The sequence below is a fragment of the Camelus dromedarius genome, chromosome 18 (genome assembly GCF_036321535.1).
Source record: "Camelus dromedarius isolate mCamDro1 chromosome 18, mCamDro1.pat, whole genome shotgun sequence".
Taxonomy (NCBI): domain Eukaryota; kingdom Metazoa; phylum Chordata; class Mammalia; order Artiodactyla; family Camelidae; genus Camelus; species Camelus dromedarius.
In genome coordinates this window covers 26,492,268-26,517,871 of record NC_087453.1, presented here as the reverse complement: position 1 = coordinate 26,517,871, position 25,604 = coordinate 26,492,268, and the positions used below count along the sequence as shown (strand labels likewise).

The window sequence follows — 25,604 nt, the reverse complement described above, 5'->3', positions numbered from 1 at the left end:
AGAATCAATGAACTTGAATAGAACAATAGAAATTACCCAGTCCAAATGATGGAGAGAAAATAGACTGGAAGCAATGAACAGTCTCAGGGATATGTGGAACTATAACCAAAGACCCTGTTGTCAAAGTTCTAGGAGGAAGGGAGAAAGAGGATGAGGCTGAAAAACTATCCAAACAAATAATGGCAAAAATATTCCCTAAATTTGGCAAAAAAAAAAAAAAAAAAAAAAAGCAAGTTTGATGGGGTCCAACAGATTCAAGAAGCTGAACAAACCTCAAACAGAAAAAGAAGCCAAAAAAAAAAAATCTATTCCAAGACACATCATAGTCAAACTTCTGAAAACTAAAGACAAAATCTTGAAAGCAGCCAGAGAGAAATGGTGCATCACTTACAGGGGAAAAACAAATCAAACGGCAGTGTGTTTTTCACCAGGAACTATGGAAGCCATAAGAAAGGGGCAAAATACTATTTAAGTGCTGAGAGAAAAGAACTCTCAACCCAGAATCCTATACCCAGGGAAAATATCCCTCAGGAAGAAAGGGGAAACTTTAGACAGTCTCAGATGAAGAAAAACTAAAAATATGTTGCCAGCAGATCTCCTTTAAAAGAACAGCTGAAGAAGAGGGCAGGTTGCTCACAGGTGCAGGGTGAGCGCTGGCCTGGCTGCCCTGCCTCTGGTGGAGTTGCAGCCATTGCCAAAGGCCAATGGGGATCTTCCCATCCCCTCCTTGTGGGCAGGGGGTGCCCCAGGAGGAGTGCAAAGCCTCCTCCCCAGCCAATGCTGTAAATAGAAGGGAAATGAGACAAGGACTCTTGGAACATCAGTAAGGAAGAAAGTCCATAGAAAGAGCAAATATCTGGGTTAAACACAATAGACTTTCCTTCTCCTTTTGACTTTTCTGAACTATGTTTGATAATTGAAGTACATAGCATAGCATTGTCTAATGTGATTGTCAACGAATGTAGAGGAAATATTTAGAATATCTGTATTATAAGTGGGGATGAGTAAAGAGACATTCAGGGAGGTCAGACTTCTTCATTTTAGTTTGGGATGGAAAAAGATACATGATGTAATATATTTTATGCATATGATTTACACATGAAGCAAAAATTGATAGACTTGAAAGGAAAAATTAACAAATCCACAATTATAGTTGACTATTTCAACACCCCTCTCTCAATAATTCTAGAAAAACTAGACAGGAAGTTGAAGGTAGAGAAGAATTCAACACCACCATCAACCAACAAGGTATTTAAGATCTAAAGATCACAGAACACTCCACACAACAACAGCAAAATTCACATTTTCTTCAAGTACCTACATAGCAAATACCAAGATAGACCAAACCTTGGCAATAGAACAAATACCAACAAATGTATAACATGTGAAATCAAATAGAGAGTCTTCTGTGACCATGCTGCAGTCAAGCTAGAAATCAGTAGTAGAAAGGTAAAAAGAAAATATTCAAACACTTGGGAACTAAACAGCACACTTCTAAACAATCCAAGGCTCAAAAAGGAGATCTCATTGAAAAAAAATGTAAATTAAAGTACAACATGTCAAAATTTGTGAGATGCAGATAAAGCAGTATTGAGAGGGAAATTTGTAGCACTGGGTGCTTATGTGAAGAAAGAAGAAATGTCTCAAATCAATGAACTAAGTTCTCACCTCAAAAGCACAGAAAAGAAGAACAAAAATAAACCCAAATAAGAAGAAGGAAAGACATAACAAATAGCAGAAATTAATGAAGTTGAAAATAGGAAGAAAAAAAAAAAAAGGAGAATCAATGAACAAAGAAGTTTGGTTCTTTGAAAAGATCAATAAACTCTACAAATCTCTAGCAAGACTGACAAAAAAATAAAAAAGAGAAGACACAATTCTGGAAGCAGAAGCCATCACTGCAGATCCTGCAGACATCAAAAGGATAATTAAGGAGTATTACAAACAACCCTACACATAAAGTTGACAACTTAAGTGGACCGATTCCTTGAGAAGCACAAACTGGCATAGATCACAAATACGTAAATTAGATCATGTGAATAGCTTTATAATTATTTAGAAATTGAAATTGAATTCATAATTAAAAACTTCTCCAAAAAGGAAATCTTCAACCCAGATGGTTTCACTGAAGAATTCAACCAGCTCAAAGAAGAATTGATGCTAATATTATACAATCTCCTCTAGAAAATTCAAGAAGAGGGAACACTTCCTAAATCATTCTGTGAAGCCAGTATTACCCTTATAATGAAATCAGAAAAATTGGAACCAAAAATGAAAAACTGCAGACCAATATTCCTAGTGAATATGGACGCACACATCCTTAATAATATATTGAGAGAGAGAATTCAGCAATGTATAAAAGTATTTCACCAAGGAGGGATTATTGCATTGATGCAAGCCTGGCTGAAAATTTGAAAATCAATCAATGTCATCTACCACATTAACAGACCAAAGGAAAAACATCGTATGATCACAGCAATTGAAGCATAAAATGCATGTGAAAAACCCTCAAAACACAGTGGGGAATTTCTCCAACTTGATAAAGAAGCATCTTTTTAAAAATACCTACAGTAACATCCCACGTCGTGGTGAAAGGAATTCAAGATAAGAGAAACATTAAGATGAAACAGGCTGCCTAACTCCTGGTCAGCATTAGTGAGAAGATGAGCTGGGGTAGGGGCACAGGGGTAGGACAAATGCCCCCTTGTCCTTTTTCTTTTAATTATTTTAATGAAGCATTTGTTCACCTGTTTCAGAGCAGAAAAGTGTATTCCACCTGGTGAATGTTTTAATTCCTAAAAAGTATTAATAACTGTTTCAGCCTCTGAAATTCCATATGAAATTAACAATGAGTCACGAGAAAAATGCTAACGTCAAAATGAAAAGCAAATGAATCATGGCTTCTGGCTGCAAAGCAGAAGCACTTCACTCTGGGCTGACAGTCTGCTGAAGGCCAATTGTCTGCCACCCCTTCCCACCTCCTGCCACCCTCACCTGCTGGAGTGGCCCTTCTCCCAGCATCGCAGAGGCTGGGTATGGACAGGAGGAAGCAGGTTCTCCCCTACAGTGAGCATTTTTCACTAGGAAAGTCCGTGGATTACACATTTCCCTAAATTCAGACCTTTAGCATAGTTACAGCTGGTCCAGCGAGCTCTCAGATTGGTGACAGCCTGGGACCAATTCCCTCTCCTGTTGTACCAAATCGGGTTGGCTTTTCTAGCCCCTCTTTCGCAAATGCACTTCCTTGCCTCCACAGAAGGTCCTGATACCCAGAGGAAGGGAGAAAGAGACAGAGGGACACAGAGAGAGAGAGAGCACTGAATGTAAAACAGAAGTCTAGGAAAATTCTAATTGTTGTTGGAAGATTAGGTAAGTGATGAGGAAAAAATAAATGTATTAGTTTCCACTTCTGCCAAACAAGGACCACGACAGCCTATGGTGTCCTTTGGGACCCAGAAGTCAGAACCCCACAGAGCCAATAGGCAGGAACCTTCTAGAGAGTTCTGTTTTGCCAACAGCTGCTATGGAGGGAGATTAATATTTTTACACCACTGGGGTTGAAACACCACCATCTCCCGGAACTTTCTAGAAATGGTCCATAACACATGGATTTGTTCCCATCCCCCAAGGCCCCCATCCCCTTAAGGAAATGTATTAAGGACAGCAGTGTTAACACTTCCAATGTCCTACCTGTAATGATTCTGGGAACAGGGGCTCCTTGAGACACTGCCCACCTTGCGTGAGAATGCACCTGTGTTTGAGGAATATCTAGTGACCCTCTCTCTGCTCCTTCATGCCATGTCCTGAAAAGCACCTTAGCGAACTCATGAGGACACCAAGGTCAAGGGGACGTGCAGGCCTCAACGTGGCCCAGTCAGTGAACGTGATATTCCGTCATTAAAGGTGCTCGCAAGAGAGAAAGATAACCTGGAGTTCGCTTAGACATCATTTCAAAGGGCATCTTTCCAGAGGTATATTCCCCAGGAATATATTTTCCTTTGGGTTCCCATTGCTGGTAAGAGGATTCTAGAATTCTTAGCCTTCAGTTGCTCTTTTTGGTCAAGTTCTTTCTCCATAGTTCAATAAAAAGAGCTATCAAGAGTAACATCAGTGCCCTTCTACACAGGTAAAATATCCTGCAGCATCACCAAGGAAGGAGATACTGTGCCATGGTGGTATTTAAAAATCACCCCTCTGCTCATGAAAGGTGCACTGATCTCACATGTGTATTTTTTATACCACAAACAGCCCTTCACTTCTCCAGGTCTTCCCGTTTTCTTTTATTTAGCCAACTGATCTGCAGGTAGGAAATACACGCCAAATCCTTTGAGATGAAGAAATATTGACTGGAATGTTCCCCTGGGCCTATTTTCCTAGTTCTATTTAGCGCATCTGTTGTCATGAGATCTGCAGCCTGAGTCATTTCAGGGCCTTGATGCTTTAGCATCATGATTGTCGTGCCTCGTAATATTGACAAGTATGCTGGTGAGGTAGGTAGGTTTGCTGGTTAAAGCAAGTGGTAGAGCAGCGTTTAAGTCAGAAGTAAGGTCTCTTTATAGGAGAATGTTTTGTCACATGTAATAGGTACAGGCCAGATGGGCTTCAGAGGAGCCTAATTTCCAAGACAGTCTGCAGTGAACACACCTCAGGGCTCCCTGTTTGATCCCCATGCCAGGAAATCCTGTGTGTAAATGATTCAGTCAAGTTGGTCAAGTTTTCCATGGATGTGACTGAACTGCAGCAGAGGGAACCCTGCAAAGAGGAGACACTGAAAGGCAGCATCTCAGAGGAGGAAGGAGGGGAAAGGGCAGACCTGAAGTCAGGAAAGCACGTCAGCTACAATTGTGTACACTTGCAAGATGAACTTGTGAACACACGTCCAACTTGGCAGACGTATAAAGATGGGGTATTTAGAACGCGCTCCTGAAACATCACTGAAATGATGATGATTTCAGTGACTTTGATTTAAAATTAGACTTTTAAGAATGTTTTTTAAACATTTCCAATACTATCTACCAAAACACCAATGCGGCTTCCTGGAGACAGCATTCTCCATAAACTGAAATCTTATGTTTCTGAACGTTGCCTTGAACAGCGATCTTTTCTCTACCTCTCTGCCTTGCAACAATCGAAGCAGCTGGGAGCTGGAGCTGACTTTATTAGTGATTTAAAACACACCCTTGGAAACGAAGCTGGCTTTTTTTGTCCATCCAGGTGGGAAGTGTGTTCCAGCAAATGGGAACAACACTTAAGAAAATTCTCAAACAGATAATGCTTTAAAGAGCTCGACTTCAGCAAACCTTTCCCCAGCCACCTCTGCAACAAAAGACAAGGGTCTCCTGGTAAAAGAGCTAAGCCTTCCATATAAAGACGAAGATAAAAAAGTCCTGCAGCCAAGCTTCGACATCTTTAAAAATGCCTTTTCAAATCTTTAACTTTTGTCTGCTCGGTTGTCTAGCAACCAAGCGACCAAAGAAACTCCACCCAAAACAAAGCGAAACAATGCAGACACTTAACTTCATGAGTGTGTGTGTGTGTGTGTGTGTGTGTGTGTGTGTGTGTGTGAAGATTCGCAGCGTGCAAAGACAGAAACTTGCTTTCAGACAATTAAACCGAAAAGGTCCTGATTGTAGATGGCAGGAAGGGAAGCCGGCAGTGAGTAAAAAGCGACTTGAAAATGCGTAATGTGGAATGAGGGTATAGTTTCCACACACCGGGCGAGAGCAAGGTTTACACTCTTGAGTAATAAAAACAAACCATTAAGCTCGGCCCGGCGCTGTCAGGAAGTATAAAACCGTTCTTGAAACTTTGCAGTTACTATACAAAAGCTTTTCATAAACTCTGTTTCCTGATCTTCATTAAACGCTCACATCGAGTTGCCATGGGGCAATTAGCTTGCCTCCTGAAATCAATAAAAAGTCAACAATTTGGAAATAGCTGTACAGTAAGATAGTTCAATAATTATTCTCTCATAGTGTTGTGGCCAAGCGGTTCCAGGGTAAATGCAGTCCAGATGAGAAGCTTTAAGCAATCGGAGGTTTGCAGAGAGGTCCCCTCGCAGGACACACCGCAGCGGGAATGAAGCCCTGGGGCTGCTGGGAGTGGGGCCCGGGGGGCGCGCGGGGCAAATGCGGGCTCCAAGTGGCCGTCAGGTCAGTGCCTGGGGCACCTCGGAGGGACCCAGCCCAAAATGTGGAGACTGAAACCAGATGATAAACCCAACGGATAAAACTTAGTAACTTACACACAGCATTTGGACCCCAGACAGGAATGAGTCAAAAAATTATCTCCCTGGGATGGAGATATACATACATATATGTAAATATATGTGTGTGTGTGTGTATATATTATAGAGAAAAAAGAGAAAAAGAATATATATGTGTGTGTGTATGTCTATATTTATAAAGTGTATATTTGAGATTAGAGATTCATTCATTCCAGCATTTCTTCAACAAATGCTCAAATCTGAGTTGCTTGTAAGAAACCTTCAAAGTGCTTCCCCGGAACAGGAAAATGAGGCTATTAAGCAGATGACTTTCTCTAGGGCATTTTGCTGAAAAGGAGAGACCAAGACAAAGTGATTTCTTTGCTGAGCCCCTTTGAGGGAAATCAGGTCTTTTTGCTTGTCCTAGCCTGAGCCCATTCATTTCAGCACCTTATTCGAAGCCATCCTTGGCATCACAAATTCCAATATCCACTAAATCAAACCTCAAATACCAGTTTGGGAAGCTATATATTACCCTCTAGGCTCAATGGTGCTGTGCAGTGAACTGTCTTAGAACTTGGGGGGGAAAAAATCAAGCATCATTTTTAGTATAAACAAATGCTTCAAATGTATGACATCTATTTGCTGCCTTCAAAGGGAAAATTTTTAACTCAGACGCTTGGCACTCAGATCACACGGGATCAACTCAGTGGACTGACTTAAGCGTTAAACTTTTTAAAAGTACGTTAAGGGCTTGCACCTGCTCCCCCATCCACACAGATGTACTGACACGCATTTGACTGAACTGACTGCGTACGTGCCCAAGCAAGCCAGCCAAGCAGATTTTACAAGATAGGCAACCAAGTGTTTTCATGTCTGAGGGTGGCTCGAACACAAAATTGCCAGTCATCTTGTGGGGGGAAAAGAATGCCTTTGAAAAAAGTATTGAGGACATCATTTCAGAGAAAATATGTCCAAAATGTCACCCCATGCACAGGATTTGTTTTTCTTTTCCATGCTCCTCCTTAGAGAGGGACCTAAACTCTGTCCAACTTTCTCCTGCTGTGATTGGGAAGAGTTCTTAGAGCCTTTCTCGCAACATGTAAGACCTTGGGCTGGTGGTTTAAGGACAGCTTCACCTGGGAGCGTGTCAGAAATGCAGAATCCCAGGCCCCGGCTCCGGACTCCTCGAACAGAACCCGTGTCATAACATGATCCCCGGGGCTCTGTGTACACGTTAACGTCGCATTCTCCCGCAGGCAGTACTGGTGATTTCGGACGCACGTCAAAATCTAGGAAGTTTTATTTAGAGCATCGGTTCCCCTAGTGAGGTAGCAGTTCACTTTGAAGTTTGCAGGGCAGGGAGATGGTCAGAAAACTCTGCCCCAGAGAATACCATAAGGCTGTAATTTATGTCAGTGGGGTGGAGGAAAGAGGAAAAGCAATTTACCTGAGTGAAACAGACCTACATTTATCTCCCATTTTACTCTACCCGCCCCCTGCAAAAAATAAAACAGAAAAGGAACAGAATAGCGCCGGGGCATTCTTACTTCTTTGTGGCTGCCCATCCATGTCACACTTAATCTACATTTAAATTGTTCTTTACTGCAAGGCTATGTTCTTTTTGCTTTATAATAGATTGGTGGTGGGGGTGGGGGTGGTTAGTGGCATCTAACATTCAGTGACCTGATAACTTAACACTAACATGACTCTAAATAGAAATACACTATTTTTAAAAGCGCTTTGAATTGCACAAATGATTTTTCTACCTCCAGTGAAAAATTGAGGAAAACAATATGGGACACTTCAGATTAGCTAGTATTATGTCCCTTGCTCCACAGACCAGCTTTAGAGATCACCTCTCCACTCTTGGCCTCTTAAGGTACAATTTAAAGCAGCAATTTGGGAGTTTGAGATTAACAAAAGTTAGCCACTATATATATATATAAATAACATATATAGTATATATATAGTATATATATGTATATAATACTATATTTATATATATATAGCCACTATATATAAATAAAATATTATATATAATACTATAATATATATATTATACATACTATATAAATATACATATTTTAAAAATAAAGCAGCAATTGGAGTAGAAATTATGAAAAACTGGAAACAGATAAATTTGTAAACCACTCATCTTCCTCCTCCCCAGTTTTGAAGGCAAAAAAAAAATAAATAAACAGAGCAACCTGGGCCCGCCATACAGGGTAAATCCATGCCAGGGAGGCACACGCAGCCCAGACAGGCACCAAATCAGATGACACAATTCAAATCAATGAAAGGTGATCTCCCCAAATTCAGAAACTTTCTGCATTTTGTTTTTAAAAAACCAACTCTAAAAGGATCCAAAGGTTCCTACAGAATAGTGACTGAAGATTCAAGAAGACAGTCAGTCAGTGTCATGGGGTTAGTTAAGACACTTTCTTCTGCAGAATGAAGGACATGAGCAAAAATGCAAGAAACGGAGAATATATGTCAGATATTGTTTCTCAAATGAGCTGCCAAGAGGTCAGAGTCCTCAACTCTTGCAAATCTCTGAAACCAAACAGAAAATGCCATCATCTATATATGTAATACATATTATGTGTATCTTCATATGCTTCATATGTATATTTATATATATTACATGTCTCTATATTTAGATATATTTGTGTATATATTTCTGTATTTACACATTTGTATATATATTTACACATATATTTGTATATATATTTATATATATTACACATATATGTCTATATAGATTTATACAGGTGTATATATCATGCAAGAGAACCCATTTGAGAACCATTTTAACCAAGACAATCAGAACCAATGAAGCAGAGACGTAGAAGGGATGAAACTGCCATTGTAGGGAAATTCTTGTGCTGTTCTTTCACATTCTCATCTAGAGGCTTTGGAGGTGAGAAAACATAATTTTTTAAGATGCGAAGACTGTGTGGGGGACAGAGGCGATCTCACCCTCCACACATGGGTGTGGTACCAATGATACACAAGAACAACAGGATAGGGATAAAAAGAAACAAAAAGACTTTAAAAGTGGAAGGGGTAAAAGAGAACTCGTCTGAATTTAAAAGTGTGATCTACATCATCTCAAAATAAACGCTAAACCTATCACACCCAAAATGTAACCCAAAATGTAACATGGTGGTCACAAGTTAATTCCTGGGAAGAACTGATGATAACAGTCTTGTCCTTTACCACTCTTTCTTTTGGGGGGGGGGGGGCAGGTAATTCTAAAGCAGTGCTAGGAAAGGAAGTTAGAACAAGGCCTCACCAATCACAGAAGGATCAGAGGTGACACAAAGTCCCAGGAACTGACCTTAAGACACTTCCAGTAAAATAGTGGGGGAGCATTCTGGGTTCCCTGGCCACGCAAACAGACCCACCGAACCCCTTCTTGGGTCTGATTCCAACCTGAGCACAGAAGCCCTGCCACTGCGAAGTGTTCATTCTGAGCGGCCTAATTTGGCTTCATTCTGTTTGGGCTTTCGTCCAGTTGGCAGATGTCCTTGCAGAGTCTGATCTCAGACACTTTCCCTTTCTAATTTTTTGGCACAGTCGCTCCTGTTACACAGCATATCATCTCTGAAACTTTATCTTGGCTTCCCCAGGTTCTGCTTGTTTTGGAGCTTCGGTTTTTCTCTTAAATCTTTCTGCCCTGAAGAGGTTCATGTGAAACGCTAAACCATTGATATTCCCAGGAATGATCCAAGGACTTGCCTGCAAATTTCCAACCATTCCTCGCTCGTCCCTACTTTTCTCCATGAACAAGTAACCTCAGAAGCAAAACACGCAAACACAAGGTAATCTTTGTGAACGCCGTACAAATGCACCATTTTATCTTACAGGTTGGACTTTATAGAATGAGATGCCAGAGCTTTGATATTTATTATCTGAAATAGGTTTAACATTTGGAGAAATGTGTTCAAACACACAACCTTGGGAAGAAAAGCAAGCTGATCCAACAGAGGACAGGGGTGGGAGGAAAACACTGATGGGCACAGGTTTGCTGTGTGTTGGGCAAAGTGAGAAAACCGAGTCTTTCTAAGCGTAAAGGGCGCCCAGGTGAGGCAAAAGGTAACTAGAAATTAATTTCCAATTCTTCATGAGGGCCATTAGATACCAATTTTAAATATACATGACCACAATATCATTAATGATGAAATCTTACGTTTTATTTAATACTTTGGCCAGACCAGCCCCTTTGAAGGCGTCACTAGTTTAGGAAAGAAGAACAAACCATCATTCACTTCCCTGCAGGTTCATTGTTTGCCTAATTATTTCTATCGGTCCTGCTTTATTCTTTCTGCAAATTAAGGGGTGGGGGAAGGGTTTCTAGATCAGATCAGCAATGTCTGGTTCTTATCCAAATATTCCACCTAATAAGGACGTAAGTTCTCATGGACTGGACAATCACTCTGCAACATTCCTGAGAATTGAATAATATAATAATCTTGAAAGTCAGCAGAGTGGATTATCCACTTTTTTTTTTCTGGACTTGAACTTGTGACCTTAACAGTAGCACTGCAAAAAAAAAAAAAAAAAAAAAGCAAATGTGCTAAGCACTTTGCCAGAGTAACCTTCCATGTAGACTTTTCATCTTAAATACACACAACTGAAAACTACAATTTTTTTGGAAAATTATGTACAAACCCAATACTTCTTTTGATTACATATAAATACAAATTAGCTATTTTTCCTAAAAAGTGGTTATAATAGTAAATAAATACAAAATAAATCTGACCATTATACTTCATGTGCTGGGGTTGAACCCATATAAAATGTACAACTAAATACATTTTAAAAATCTTTAAGGAATAATTCTCTGATTAAAATATTTGTTTTCCCAACTTCTTTTTGTAGATATAAATATATTTTCAAAATAGCTGTGTTTTTTTTTTTTCTCCATTCCATTCCATAAATAAAGTCTTCATTGGGAAATATTAAAGTGTCAACTTGGTTTTGTTTTTTTTTGTTTTTTTTTTTTGTTTTTTTTACTTTTTTCTAAAATATATATATATATATATATATATATATATATATATATATATATTTATTTTCTTTTGCTGCGCTAACGACACCCACAACCCTCCACAACCATGTCCTGATAGTTCTTTAATACCACCTTTTCATTTTCATCAAGGTACAGCATGGAGATGGCGCTGAGTTCCGTGGGGACACAGCATGCCTTGGGAATCTTAGAGTTCACTGAGTTGACCAACGTCTGGACGATGGCATGGTTAGTGGAGTTCAGGTGATCGGCCAGGGGAAAGGGACACTCTCCGTGGCAGTAAAAGGCATGATACCCCGGGGGGGCCACGATCCAGTCATTCCAGCCCACGTCACTGAAGTCCACGTACAAAGGGTGTCTCTTACAGCTGGACTTAAGGCGTTTCCGCTGTTTGTGCTTCGCTTGGCGCTTTTCTCTCTTGTGGAGGGGGTGTCCCTTCCCATCGTGGCCGAAAGTTACTAGCAGGGGCCTGATCTGTGACCAGCTGTGCTCATCTGGGTGCAAAGACCTGCTAATCCGAACATGCCTCCTGGAGGCCCCGTGGCCCTCCTCCGGGTGGGCCACTTCCACGACAAAGCCGTGGTTGGCCAGCCCCTGCGCGGTCCACCTCATCACCGCGGGGGTGACGTCAAAACTCTCCCACCTGCTGGCGTTCGGGGTCACCAGCCTGGTGTCCAAGAGTCTGGTCACCGGGAACTTCGAGCTGGCTGTCGCAGGTTTCAGAATTTCATAAATATTAATTCGATGATGGAAACTGCTATTGTTTTCCAAAGTTTCCTGCATCTGTTCCCGAAAGACTTGAAGTTCTGCCGAGGTGACAAACTCTTCAGTGGGGATAGAAGTCAAATTAAAGAAGAATCGCCGGGTTGTTTTTCCACTCGCTTCTGGTAGTTCTTCCAAAGATTCTAATTTGAGATGAAGAAGGGGGGAAAAAAAGTCATTCAGTAAGACAAGTAAAGACAATCTGACGGAACACGAGGATTTACGAACCTCACTTCGGGGTTTGATTTAACCCACGTAGAAGTCTGCAACCAGAAAATTTAAATTTCCCCTTTAGATAAAAAAGGATTCTCCCTTTTCTGTACATTTATGCCAACATGCCTACCAGGAAACAAAATTTCACAATTCATTGTTATGCTTTTAATCCAACACATGAATACTGCTTCCAGGTGGCTGTAATAATGGGGGAGATGGTGAAGCATTTCTTTGGAATTCACAGACTTTAGGGCAAAAAAAAAAAAAAAGAAAAAAAAGTCAGCACTATAGTTAGTCGAGGTCTAATGAGTGAGGATTTGAGGAAATTATTGCATTTCTTAAAAAGAAAAAGGCTTTAATGTCAATCCCTTAAGCGGTATTCTAAAACATTACTCTGCAATTTAGATGATTTACAAATCTCGATATACAGATTTCAGTTTCCTAATTAAAGACTCTGAAACTCAACATCAGCGATGACATTTTGCAAAGTACACCCTACTATTTTACTCAAAAGTCCAGAGACAAAGGCATTTATAGGGATCTACTTCTTTGGGAACGTAAGGGTGGTACCAGGACACTGTAGTAATTAAGGCTAGACAATTTCAAGAGAAATAACTTCCCAACTCTGTTCTCTCACCTCCTTATGACCTCAAAAATCAAAATCTCATTTCAGATGCTTCTGGAAGAAAAAAGTGACTCTCCTTTGCTTGTAATTCCCTTATCTTTTAAAAAAAATAAACCTTATTAAAAATATACACCTATTCAATAATAGGCTGTAGGATAGAAATAAAACCAAAAAAAAAGTATAAAAATCTTCAGAAATACCATTATAATATTCACAATCCAAGGGTTAATCTATTACAGAATAATCATTTTATATCTATTATCATTATTTCAAAATAGTCATTCAGTGGCCTATACATAAAAGTTCTTTCTGATTTAAAATACTGGAATTTCAATTTTAAGGAGTACTGTTTTTGAAGTAAACAATAAAACATAACACATCACATTGAATGTTGCGCGGTCTGCAAATCATCAAAGGTACACATTACCATTAAACTGAGAGTAAACAGCACTGGAATCTGACCTATCTGGGTTTATTTTCTTCTAGCTTTACCACATCCTGTCATCTCGCTGTCCACAGATTTCACCTGCTTCATTCAGGATCCAACCTGAGTGCGAACAAAGTCTATCAGGCCATATTTCCATGTGATCACCCTAAGAGGAAACCCTATTTTCATTCATTTTATGATTGCATTTCTCCTAAATCCCACAGTTATGCCTTGCTCACAGAACTGAGATGCCTCAGCAGAGGACAATCACATCAGATCACTCGCTCAAAGGTTCTACCGGTGTGAACCTTCACCGTCAAAGCAACAGTCACCATTGCAAGCTAAGTGAAAAGCCAGAGGTCAACAGGGGCAGTTTATACCGAATTATGGAGGAATGCTTTAATGCGACGCTTCTCCAACTCTAACCTTCAAGCACAACACCTCAGACGCCTTAAATCTTCAAAAGCAGATTCTGATTCAGTGGGTGAGTCGAGGGTGGTGCCGAGATTCAGCATTTCTAGCCAGCTCGCAGGCGAGGGGATGCTGTGTGCTGCTGAAGCGCCCTTTGAGCATAAAGGCTTTAAAGGATGTTTTCACATTCAAGTATCCATTGCCAGAAATGTATTTTTTGTTAAATAATATAAAAATGAATAGATGAACCGTTAGCATCGGCCAAAAAATACGAGTTGAGGCCATAGGTGAGCAGCAGACTCATAACAGGAAGATCTAAACCTCAGGTACTTGGACAGGGAGCCATCAGGCCTGGGAGCGGGTTCTCCACCAGCACCTGGTGCCCGCACACCTGCACCTGGAGGGGTACCTTTCGGGAGCCGAGCACACTCTAAACCCCACTGTCAGCTAATGGTACTCGGGGCCAGGCACTATTTTTAAAATAATCCTCCCACCAATCTAACCAGGGCTCTCCTTTGTGGCTTTGAGTATCAAGGACTGTGTTTAGCCCTTTCTTTCCCCTCCTCCCTGCAACTCAGGAGCCCTCTGATGTTTCTGCTGAAGGCTTTCTTGCAGCAGAGAAGCCACCAGCTAGCAGAGGAAAAAGAAGTGTACAAAAATCAGCGGCGTCCTCTAGACATGATGACACAAAGCCTGACTGGGACCCGGGCGACGGACTTCGCTGATACCAGCACACCTAAAAGCATACTCTTTTCTTTGAAAGAAGGGGAAGAAAGGCACATTATGCAGGGCATTTGCTGAACAGCAGGGTTAACAAAGGTGCCCAAAGAAATCACGATTACAACAAAACTGAATTCAAATCCATAAAAAAAGAAATTATAAACACACACACACACAGAGCCAGGATAAAGATGAAGAAACAATCTCCAATGCAAGCCTGAGAGACAAGTAAACAAAATGGGTATAAAAGTGGCATAAAATGGAGCAATAATCCTCCAAAAAGACCAATTAAAGACGGAATTATATAAAACTGCCACCATTCAACTGGATTTAACATAAAAAAGCAATTTCACGTGCTTCAAAATCTCATTGGAGGTAAGTGGCAAAAAGGATAATCACTTGCAAAGGAAAAAAATTACACTATTAAAATATTAACAAGTAAAGTGAAGATCCTTCTCCAATTTTGCAGCTTCATCTCAGTCAACCTAATCCCTGAAGGACCCGTGTCCCTCCTTAATACAAAGGCCTCCATGACAACACCCCTGACTGCAGACTCAGGTCACAAGAGATAAGTCAGAAGGTCACAGGAACCCCCAAACCCAAGAGAACAACTGGCCAAGGTTAGGGCACCTACCACCCTTTCCTTTGATCTGCAAGGGAGCATGAATTGTCTCTTGAAGAGAGAAAAGAATCAGAACCCGTCTGCAAGGAAGTAAAGAAAAAAAGCTGCAAACCATCACATCAAGCCGGGGAATTCTGAAAATACGGCCATTTACCTAAATAGGTAATGTATGCTTTTTTGGAGGCTTATACAGTTATTAATTCTCTGTAAATAACCTTTGTTGAGTAAGCTGCACTTGCCAAGGGATTTGAGGATTCCAGCCTGTCTTAGACATGGGTTCCTGAACTTCTAAGTTCTTATCCAAATAGACGCAACTATGGCTGCAAAAATGAGAGAAAGTAAAGAAAAATAAGGTAACAATGACATTCGACCTCTCCTCCAAAAGTGAAGTTCTAATTTAATCATCCACACTGCCAATTATTCTTCTGCAGCTAACTAATCCAAAAGATGGACTGATTCCCTTCGCTAGCATGGGTCTGCCTAGCCTCTCATCCCTAGACCAAGGGAGAATACGACATAAGGAAGGAAGTCACCATGACCATGACTGAATGCCTGTTGGTGCCAAGTGTGGCACTAAGAATTTGATATCAATTATCTTACGATGAATTGATTAGAGAGGAACTATGACTAGCTCCATCTCGGAAATGAAATAGTTGGAGCTCAGAGAGGTTTGGTGACTTTCCTAAGGTCACAGAGCTAGTAAGTGAAGAGCATAGCTATGAACTTGAGTCTACAGCAGGTCCCAAGTTTCTGGCCACTAGACGGCACCATCTAACATAGGGGAGGAGACAAAAACTCAAGCAAAAGCCAAAACTAGTAGAGGTAGATTTATATTTAATACAAGGATAACCAGAGTGTGAGTTCTGTCCCAACTAAAGGGATAGAAATATACTCCGAAGAATGGTGGAGAGAGCAGAGAAAATTAAGTAAGCAGAAAAGTAGGGTGGCAGGGACCCCTGGGACACACAGATCTTGTCTGGAACCAAGATCTTGATATTTTGTGGCTGACTTTAGTCCAACAGCATAACGAGTTTTAGCAAAAAGTGAGCTGTCATTATATTTTGAGAACTTGGCAACACTCTTTGGACCAAAAAATGCCCGTTAAGGAAACAACAACAGAAACCTGGGAATGTTCTAGCAAATCAGTAAGGTTGTAAATCGCTACCCTGAAATAAAAGTAGCAGAGGATAATAAAGAATATTTTCCACAATATAAAATAATGATAACAGAATGGATATATCAAGGCGGAAAAAAAAAGATAAATTACAAAAGGTTAAAATGAATCAGCTAAAAAACAAAGACAACAAAGGTGGCAGCTAAAAAAGCAAGGTCACGGTCATTCACCCTGATTTGGCCTCTGCCCACCCTGAGCTCCAGCACCTTTGGAATGACCCAGTACCCTCTTGCTGTTGTCTACTTCGTGAAATACACAAAGAGCAACTCTAGAAGGAGACAAAACAGCCCAATGAGAAGGGGTCAAGAGGGAAGAGAAAGGAAACATTTAAAAAAAAAAGTAGCAGAGAAAACGTTAGTCCAAGAACTATCACTGGGCACAAAGCTTCCATCTCTATGAGCATTTCCAAACAGAATGCCTGTTCTACCTAATGGGGCCCTTTGTAATTACACTGAGATAACCTGAGGATACCAGGGAAGCACCCCAGGTGAGCACTTGGTGGCTTCCCAGGTGTATGTGTCCAAATCCTTTAGCTGCACTGGGAATCTGTGATACAAGTGCTCCTTCACAGGGCAATGGTTGTTTCTTGAATTTTCCTTTTAAGTGGATATGGTCACGAAAATTACACTTATGGGAACAGGATTCATTTCTATTTCAAAGCTTTATTCATACATGCAAATAATTCAGTTATTTCATGCAAAACAAGAACTGCGTCCTTCAGAGTCTGGAGAGTGGTCCTTCCATACTCCAATCCGACAAGAAAGTATAAAGATTTTTTTTTTGTGTGGGGCCAGTGAAGCCAACCAATTTCCATGTGTTTTTAACTGCAAGAGAAGCACAAAACGCTCTTTCCAGTTGGAGAAGTGACTTTTCTGCCCTCAGTGGCAGCTTTGAAAGGCCTACGCAGCTGAAGCACTCTGTAACAACTTTGGAAAATAATTTTTGCAGCCCTTAGGCTCTCCTGAATAAAAGCCGCTGTAGAAAGGACTAGACAAAATTTAATAGGAGAAATGACAACTGGTAATTTCTGTGTCAGGCCACCTACCACATGTAGTCCCAACTATCTTCACACATTGGTTGAGAAAACTCTATTATGGTATCTCTTGTCTTGTATTTCACCAAATCGCCCAGATCCCACCCACAGACAACACCAACAGGTAATTCTTATAATCAGGTCCTTTGATCCTTTACCAAAGAAATGTCCATGAAGGCTCTATGAACCAAATTCTGCTCTTAAGCCTGCAGCCTTAATCACATGGTTTATTAAAAGATTTTTTTTTTTTTTAGTGCCATGCATGGCACAGGATGTTTATAAAAACCAAATCCTGGGTTACACAAAAATGACATGGTCTTCAAAAAAGGGCAATTTGTAGCCTAATGATAGTCATAATAAGAAAAGAGGTAGACTCGTTGAAATTTGGGACAATTATTACGTAGCTTTTCTCTAAGCCATCTAAATGCATCGCGATCTGAAGTTACTGGCAAGTTGATTTTAAGCAGTTGGTAACTTCTGTAGTATTCTGCACATAACATTTACACTTTAAAAGATATAAATTCTGACATAAACTCAAGCATGCTACTTAAGTTTAAAGAGCACACGTATTTAATTTCTAGGCTGTTTAGCGATCAAGCCACTTTTAGAGGAAGGAGAAATATATATGCAGACTTCACTGATGGAATCCTCATGCAACTGACTGTTTTAGGTGTCAAATGACTTGAATGGTCTTTTAAGTTCTAAGAGACACACAGTACCTTCTCAGCCTTAAAAATAAAGACTGGTTTCCATGCTATATCACCAGGAGAGGTGGCTGAAATAGCTATTCTTACTACTTTTCTATCCAGGAAAACAGTTCTAATCAGCATTGGCTGGGGATGACGAGCGGAATCTATAATCACCCCAAGGTTATGAGGATAGAATGTACATAAACAAAAACATTCCTACATGACAACAGACAACTTCTGCTTCCAGTGGACGAATCCTGAAGTTATAAAATGAGCTCTTATTTCATTTCAAATCTGATTTCTGCGAGCAGGGGGCAGCCCAGTTAGAAATGTGCTGGAAAATGAGCTGATCATCAATTCAGTGCCCCTCTTCGCTGAAGAAGTACCTTTTGTTATGTGACCCACCTTTGGGACTCCTTCCCACTATCAAGTGCTGTTCTCACAAATATGTCATCCTTCACACTGGGAGAAAATCCCTGGCTGTGACATTCCTGATTTGTTCATATCAAAGCATAGATTTCCACTTGAAATTGACCACCTCAGCCGGGCAAGGCAAGAAAAAGGGAACTACACACCCAGTTCCCCAATATGCTACAAGTAGTTTGTGATACACAACTTTGGACCCTTCTCTAGAACTCAAAGGAACCCGGGCTCTGTTTAGAATGTGTTAAGCCAGAGGGACATTTAAAATTGTAGAAAAAGAATTGAAGTGGAACATGTTTTTGACTAATTGCCCTAAGAACTCAGGTACAACAGATCTCAAAAGCTGCTCTAAGATATTTCAAATCTACTAAATGCCTTTCTGATGAAACAAGCAGAAATATCCTACCTTAGAAAAACCACATCCAGTATCATAAAAGAAAAAAAAAGCCCACATTTCAATGCACATGAAGGAAAGCAGGCAGCTGCTGCAAAAGCTTTTATCTGAAGGCTGCTAGCCTTGTCTCTACTCCGGAGTTCATCTCAGATTTAAGCACAAGACAAGAAAGTCATTGTGGACACAGTAAGATTGATTGTGGAATTGATCTCCCACGAGGATTAGATAGGGATTTGAAATCTTGCAAACCAGGCCCAGATCTACTGTAAATTAGAAAGACTTTGGGGCCCTGGGCTTTGATTTTTCAATACTATCTCTGAAAATTCTGCCCTTGGCCCTGTCTAGCCTGAAACCCTGGCTTAAGCAAGAGAAGCAGATTTATAGAGCAAAGGCTTCCCAACAGACGTAAAGGGATCCCAGTCTGCCCCCCTCCTTCTCATTCCTCCCCTATGGAATTCTTGCACGTTTAGCTGACTAGGGGCATGCCTTTTGCCCTCATCTTCCCCATCACTTGATTTCTCTCCAGTTCCTGGAGGAGGAGTCTCTCTTCTGGCTGCAAGCCAGGAAAAGGGTGCGGATTTACCAAAGGGGAATCCCTGGCTCCCCCCTGCCAACAGGCAGTGCATTAAAGCCAGGTTCCGAAAGGTTCTTCCAGAGGCAGAAATGGAAACTTCTGCAGCGCCCTGGCCAAGCTGCCCTTCCAGGGACGCCCGCAGTTTGCCCACGGTGGGGCGCTTTGCGGGAGGACTCCCCGCCTCCGTCTCCGCCCCCAGCACCCGGGCTCCACGCCTCACCTTCGTGGTGGAAGCTGCGCACGGTGTTGGCGAGGCTGGCGGCCCTCTCCAGCCGGTGGTCCGGGGCGAGCGCGCCCGGCTGGCCCGAGTGCCGGCGGTACAGGTCCAGCATGTAGGGGGGCACTACGGCGTCCCTGCTGGGGGTGGGTCTCTGCTTTAGGCCGAACATGCTGAGCAGCCGCAACTCGAACTCACTCAGAACGTCGTCTGACGGCTGGGACGAGGAGGGGCCAGCAGACGCCGCGAACTTCCTCCGGCCCAGCTCGGGAATGAGGCCGGCCGCGCCGCCCAGGAGGACCTGGGGAAGCAGCAACGCTAGAAGACAGCGGGTCCCGGCCACCATGGTCGACCTGCGGACAGGGCCGACGTGAGTCACGGAGTTCCACGCCCAGCCCTCCCCTCTTCCGCCCCCGCGGCCCCGGTTCCCGCGTGGTCCACTTTGCCTCCTCCTCCAGGGTGCCCACCTGACTTACAACACTCACGGGGATGCGTCAGAGGAGCTGAAGCTCGGACGTTTGGGAGAATGGAAGACCCCTAGTTCCAGGGCCAGGTGGCTTTTCCTCTCCCGTCCTGTTCTCAATCTGTCTGACAAAATTTGTCCGCCCCCCACCCCCACCCCTCGTCAATGACTGTCACCTTTGTGTGTGTGTGTGTGACACTCGCGCTGACAGCCAATGCAGGAGACCTGGGGAAACCACCGCTTGGTCTGACACCTCTCTGTCCCCTAAACTAACCCAAACACACACTGCCCAGCGCTCGCTTGCATATAAACACGCACAAATGGTGCATGTGACTTCCTTAGAGGCACCGTATAGGACTTCCTGGTACACACGGTCTATAACTTCCAGAGCCAGTAAACTCAAGGGCACAACTTCCGAAGTCACTTGCCACCTGTGGCCCACGCCTCTAACTTCAGAGGTGTCAGGGCAAGCACTCCATTCCCAACCTCCCCCACCCCATGCAGTCAAGAAACACATGTGTCTTCCTAGGATTACGTAGATGACTAATATCTATTAATTCACGTGTCAGTACAAGGTGGCACTTAAGAACTGCCCCCTCGCATCCCTGGAAACAAACAGGGAGAATCACAACTTCTAATACTTCCCAAATGGGACGCGACTCTGAGTTCAAAGATCAGGTCTCACGGAAAACTTCAAGTTAGAAAGGATCAGAATGGCAAGGCGTACAGGTTGGCCGCTAACGGGTGGAATCCAGGGGCCACCCTCTCGAAGTGATTTCTTTGAGACTTTAAAAAAAATCATCTAAGTGTTAACAGCTCTAATAAACTGAAGAGGGGGGAGGGAGGAGGGGTGGAGGAGTGCGAGCCAGGAGGGCAAAGCCGACGGTCGCCAGGGGCGGTAGGATGGGGGCATCCCCGCAGGGGCTCGGCTGCACGTGGACCAGCGCTATTTACCTCCGGCCGGGCCTGGACCTGGGGAAGGGCTCAGCCGCCGAGGCTGCCCGGGCCCCGCGCCCACCCCCAAGCCCCGGGCCCTGGCCCACGTCGTCTACCTTTAGGAGACCGCAGACCGTCTAAGAAGCACGCGGGGACACGTCCATTGAAAGAGCCTCCACATGGAAAAAGCTCTGGCTGAAGGACCTGGCGCAGGGACCGGGTTCCCTTCCTTCGCCGCCGCCTTCTCCTCCCGGGTGCCGGCCGGGCTGTCCCTGTCCTCACGCGGGGAACGGCGTCTCCGGGTCGGGCCCAGCGGAGGAGTGGACGGGCGGCGGGGTTCGCAGACGGTGAGGCTGTGTCCGCTGGGGCAGAGGCACCGGCGCGAAGTAGGGAGCGTAAGTTATTCTCCCTGCAAGTTCAAGACGTCTCCAGCCAAGTGCTGACACACAACAACAGCGAGCAGGGGGAGGAGTGCGGGGCAAGAAAGGGAAGGGAGAAAGGAAAAGCTGGTGCTGTCGTTGTCCTTAGGCACCAGCGCCCGCGGGACGCGTGGCCCCGCGTGGGGCCGGCTCCGGGACTCGGGGGTCGAGGGTCGGGCGCTCGGCGCTAGCTCCGCCGCGGCCCATGGCTCGGGCCAGCCATCCTGGGCGACGCCGGGTCCGGGGAAGGGCGCAGCGGCGATCTCGGGGCCGGGCGAGCTGCCCCCCCGCATCACTCTGCCTTCCTCCAGCGCACCCCCATTAGCGCTAGCCAGTTGAAACCACCGCGGGTCCGGCGCTCCGTCGTCCTCCGGCGCATTCTTCGGCGAGTCGAGCCGAGTCCCGGGCCGCCGAGGCGGGTGGCTGTGCTCTCCCCTCGCTCTCCTCGCCCTGGGGCCAAGCCGCTGTGCCCTTTGTGGCCAGCCTGGGGTCCGATCACACCTCGGCCGGCGCGTCTCAGGCCCCCGAGCTCCGGCGGGAGGTGATCGGCATCGCGGCGCTTGGGCTCGGCTCCCGGCTCCCCAGCGCTCAGCGCGCCGGTCTTCGGCTCTGGCGCGGCCGGGGCAGCCGAGGCCACGGCGCAGTGGTGCGCACGGCCGGGCGCTCTAACCCGCGGGGTCTGCGGGCGCGGGTGCCTCGGAGCCCCCAGTAATCCGCGAGGCGCTCGCCCCGAGGTCGTTCCGGTGGGCGGCGGAGCCTGCGGCGGCTGGTGTCCGGCGGAGGCTGCCAATCCCCGGCGGGGTGTGGGAAGCGGAGCGGCGGGCGCAGCGCAAGCCGGGCGCAGCGCTGCGCGGCGGGGCGAGGACTCCGGCGGCGGCGGCGGCGGCGGCGGCGGCGGCGCCGTGGCGCGGCGCTCGCGGCTTTTAAAGGGGACGCCGCCTGCCGCCTGCCGTCTCCTTCCCGGCCCAGGCCGAACACCTCCCCCTCGGTGGCGCGGCTCGCCGGGGATCCCCGAGCGGGCGGGAGCAGCGCGCAGGGGTGTGGACGGCGCGCCGGGGCCGCCGCGGCGGGGTGGGGCCGAGGGCGGGAACCCGCGGCCGCCGAGGGGGCGCTCGCGCCTCCAGCCCCTGCCCTCCAAGGGGAGAGCCGCTGGAGCGCCGGCCCTGCGCTGGGACTACCGGGGCGAAATCTGGGACAAAGTCGGGCCTTATTTCCCCACCCGGCCCGTTATTCAACTTTCAGTTTGAAGGTTTTCGGTAATAGATGGTTAAAAAAGAAAAGAAAGAAGAGAAGAACTCGACCAAGTTACAAGGCATCTTGGCATAGGCTTGGGGTACACACTTATGTGTTTCCCCGAGGTGGGAGGTGAATTAAAGAAAGACTGGAGACTGGATACTGGGTGTTACTTCAACTTTAACGCACACAGACCTATGTATCTTCATATGTAAATATATTTATATAAATGTGCAGGTATTTTATTCCAATAAGTATAGAAGTAATATACAAATATACACGTGTATGTCTCTATAAATATATTCATATATGTAAATATATTCTAACGGAAGCACACATATCCATAAATCTGTCTGTATATGTGAAATCAATGTCATTCTGCTATATGTGACATGGGCAACGTGGACTCTTGTGTCTGGGTGTGGGTGTGTGTGAGTGTGTGTGTGTGGAGAGAGGATGAGAAGAGTTTTATTTCTTTTTACAGTAGCAATCACTCCATGCCTTGTGATATTTCTCTCGCCCAGCTCAGAAGCAGGCGATTAGCAGCTCAGAAGAAAGTAAAATAATGCACAGTGTGAGCCAAGCATACAAGACAATTCTGGTTGGAGACCTTCGAACCCTCTGTCCCACCCACTTCCACCTGCCCCAGCAGCAGGTCTGCGACATGTGGTCAAGTGACTTGTCTTCCTCAGCTGAGGTAGTCCCCAAATTTGTTGCACCCGCGGGCTTCGAGGCCAAGGCTTTCTGTCCTTCCCAGGATTCCAGGATCCTCCATGCATAGCTCATCAGGGTTTACCCAAATGATCCCAGAAGCCAAAGGCAGAAAAATTTTGGAAAAAATCAAGTTTGCCCGCACACAACTTTCAGCCTGCAAAGCAGAAAGAGAAAAGGCCTAAAGCAGGAGCTCATACCATTCTATTATCCATGTGTCTTATTTTTTCAGTTGGGAAGCTAAAATAATTCTAGGTTCCGCTCACGTAAATCGGATTAGCAACCCACAGAGGGGAATTAGGCACTCGCTGTTTCTGAAAGTATAAAGGTCAAATAAGGTATTTCTGAGGAAGCCTGCCTCCTAGGAAAATAAATGGGGGAGAAGAGGAACAAAATATTCAGGAACATGGTACTTTAATTTTTTTCCCCTGAAAATGAAACACTGTGGAAGCTGATTGTCACTGAATCACAGGACACCAAACAAGCTGGCGAGAGAACATAGTCCACTTACAGACACTCGAAGTCAAAAAGTGTTGACTGTGCTTCCAAAACTCTTTCTTTCCCTATCAAGTTTGACTGCGGAGTTAACAATTGTTTCTGTCATCAGTGAGATTTAGAAAACAAAACAAAGCTTGTATGAAACCCAAATAGGTGTCTAGCTTTTAAAGAGGAGGACAAAGTTGACAGCTGTTGGTTGCACCTCAAGTAAAGATGAAAAAAATCAGCCTCTGGTCAAGACATCAAGGATGTCTCATAGCTTTAGGCCTGCGTGACTTGGGAGCCTTGTCACTTTATGACATAATCTTTGATACTCGAGGATTGGAGAGAAAGTTGGCACCTCTGGACACCATCCCATTTCAGTGTTGCCTATCACAGAATCTCCTTTATGTGTGAGTTGTGATTTCATGGGGGCTGCTGAAGGCGGTTCCCAATCACAACTTCCTAAACTCTGGCCCTATTTTCTCTGAAGAGCCAGGCTCTCTCTGGTTGTTATTTGGAGATGGCTGCCCTCTCGTGGTGGAAGTGAGTTTGAATGCTTGGGAAAAAGAAGGTAATAAATAAGTAAATCAGTAAGTAAATAAAGAAATAATCTCCGAAGATGGATTTGGGGATACAAAGTACAGGATGACCATACCTACCCATTTCCCAGGCAATAGGAACAGTTAAAAATGATAACTTTTTTAAACTTTTTTATTCTCTTCGCTAATAGCTGCCTTTCCACCTGCGACCCAGAATGCAGGACTATTACCTTGAGGTGACCGTGTCTGTTTGCCTTGAAAATGTCCCTTACTGCCAGCCCTGGTCAACTCTACCTTTTTCAAAGGTTCATGACAAGTTCTTCAGCTCAGAGGTGAGATTCATTCTTTCTGGGTATATCACATTTGGTGTATCTGACAGATGTGGGGCATGGTGAAAGTCAGGGGTCACTTGTTCGCTGGGAGGGTGATGGTCGTTGCAAATTCAGCTATCCCAGAGGGGACAGGCAAGTTCTGTAAAAAAACAAAGCCTACCAGGTTAGGATCCTTTATAAAGGAGGTTGCTGCTTTCCCCTTCCAGTCATTTCTTGCCAGTTTTTCAAGAGATACTAGAAATCGCATTTGATTGTGGACATGAGCCGCGATGAAATTAAGTGCTTAAAGAGTCATGCTTTGGCGACCTTTCCTTTAGCAGTTAGGCCCAGATGATGTTTAATTTTATTGCATCCTGCAGCTATTAGCATTCACCATTGTTCTTGCCGGCCAACCATTATGCAAATGAACGTTAAAATAATGAGGCTCACATATTGTAAAGGTTCACAGTAGGCATGAAATGATCCATCTGCCTTGTAATTGTCATTCCACTGAAACCTGTGGCAACTCCCCAGAGAAACCTCTTGGCTTAGTAGCATCCCTGTCACTTTGTCACTAGGGTGACACCTGACAGCAATTCTATTTAAGGTCCCCTGGTTGACGTTCTTTCATGGGAACCAGGAGCCAGGGCACAGAGCAACGTCGAGTCAATCAAACTTTTACCTGTTTGATGTGTGATTAGATATGGTGGAAGGATGGGTGGCTAAAGTGATTTATTTGCCAACGAGTAGGCCGAGGATCCCTGGTCAGGGTTACTACTCTCAGGCAAATACTGACTATGTCTTAAAAATGAAGAGACAAGGAATTTTGCCCATTTAACTAGACTGTGTTTTAGGATACACACAGTGGGTGCTCTATAAACATACTGCTTTACAGCCCAAGACATAATTAGGTGACTTACATTCTAATTCTGGTTTGGCTATGGATGGCTGATCTTTTGGCCCCATCTGTTGATCGGGGTAAATAAAT

At 44.2% G+C, this 25,604-nt stretch overlaps 1 protein-coding gene across 1 annotated transcript; it reads right to left on the bottom strand.

Moving 5' to 3' along the window:
• Window positions 1–9,454: 9,454 nt before the first annotated feature.
• Window positions 9,455–21,914, bottom strand: BMP2 (bone morphogenetic protein 2). The gene is made up of 3 exons (XM_031434230.2): window positions 21,040–21,914; window positions 19,528–19,877; window positions 9,455–12,145 (listed from the first exon to the last, which is right to left on the bottom strand). The coding sequence occupies exons 2-3, from the start codon at window positions 19,868–19,870 to the stop codon at window positions 11,301–11,303; spliced, it is 1,188 nt and encodes a 395-aa protein (XP_031290090.1). The 5' UTR covers window positions 19,871–19,877; window positions 21,040–21,914; the 3' UTR covers window positions 9,455–11,300.
• Between the last annotated feature and the right edge of the window lie 3,690 nt (window positions 21,915–25,604).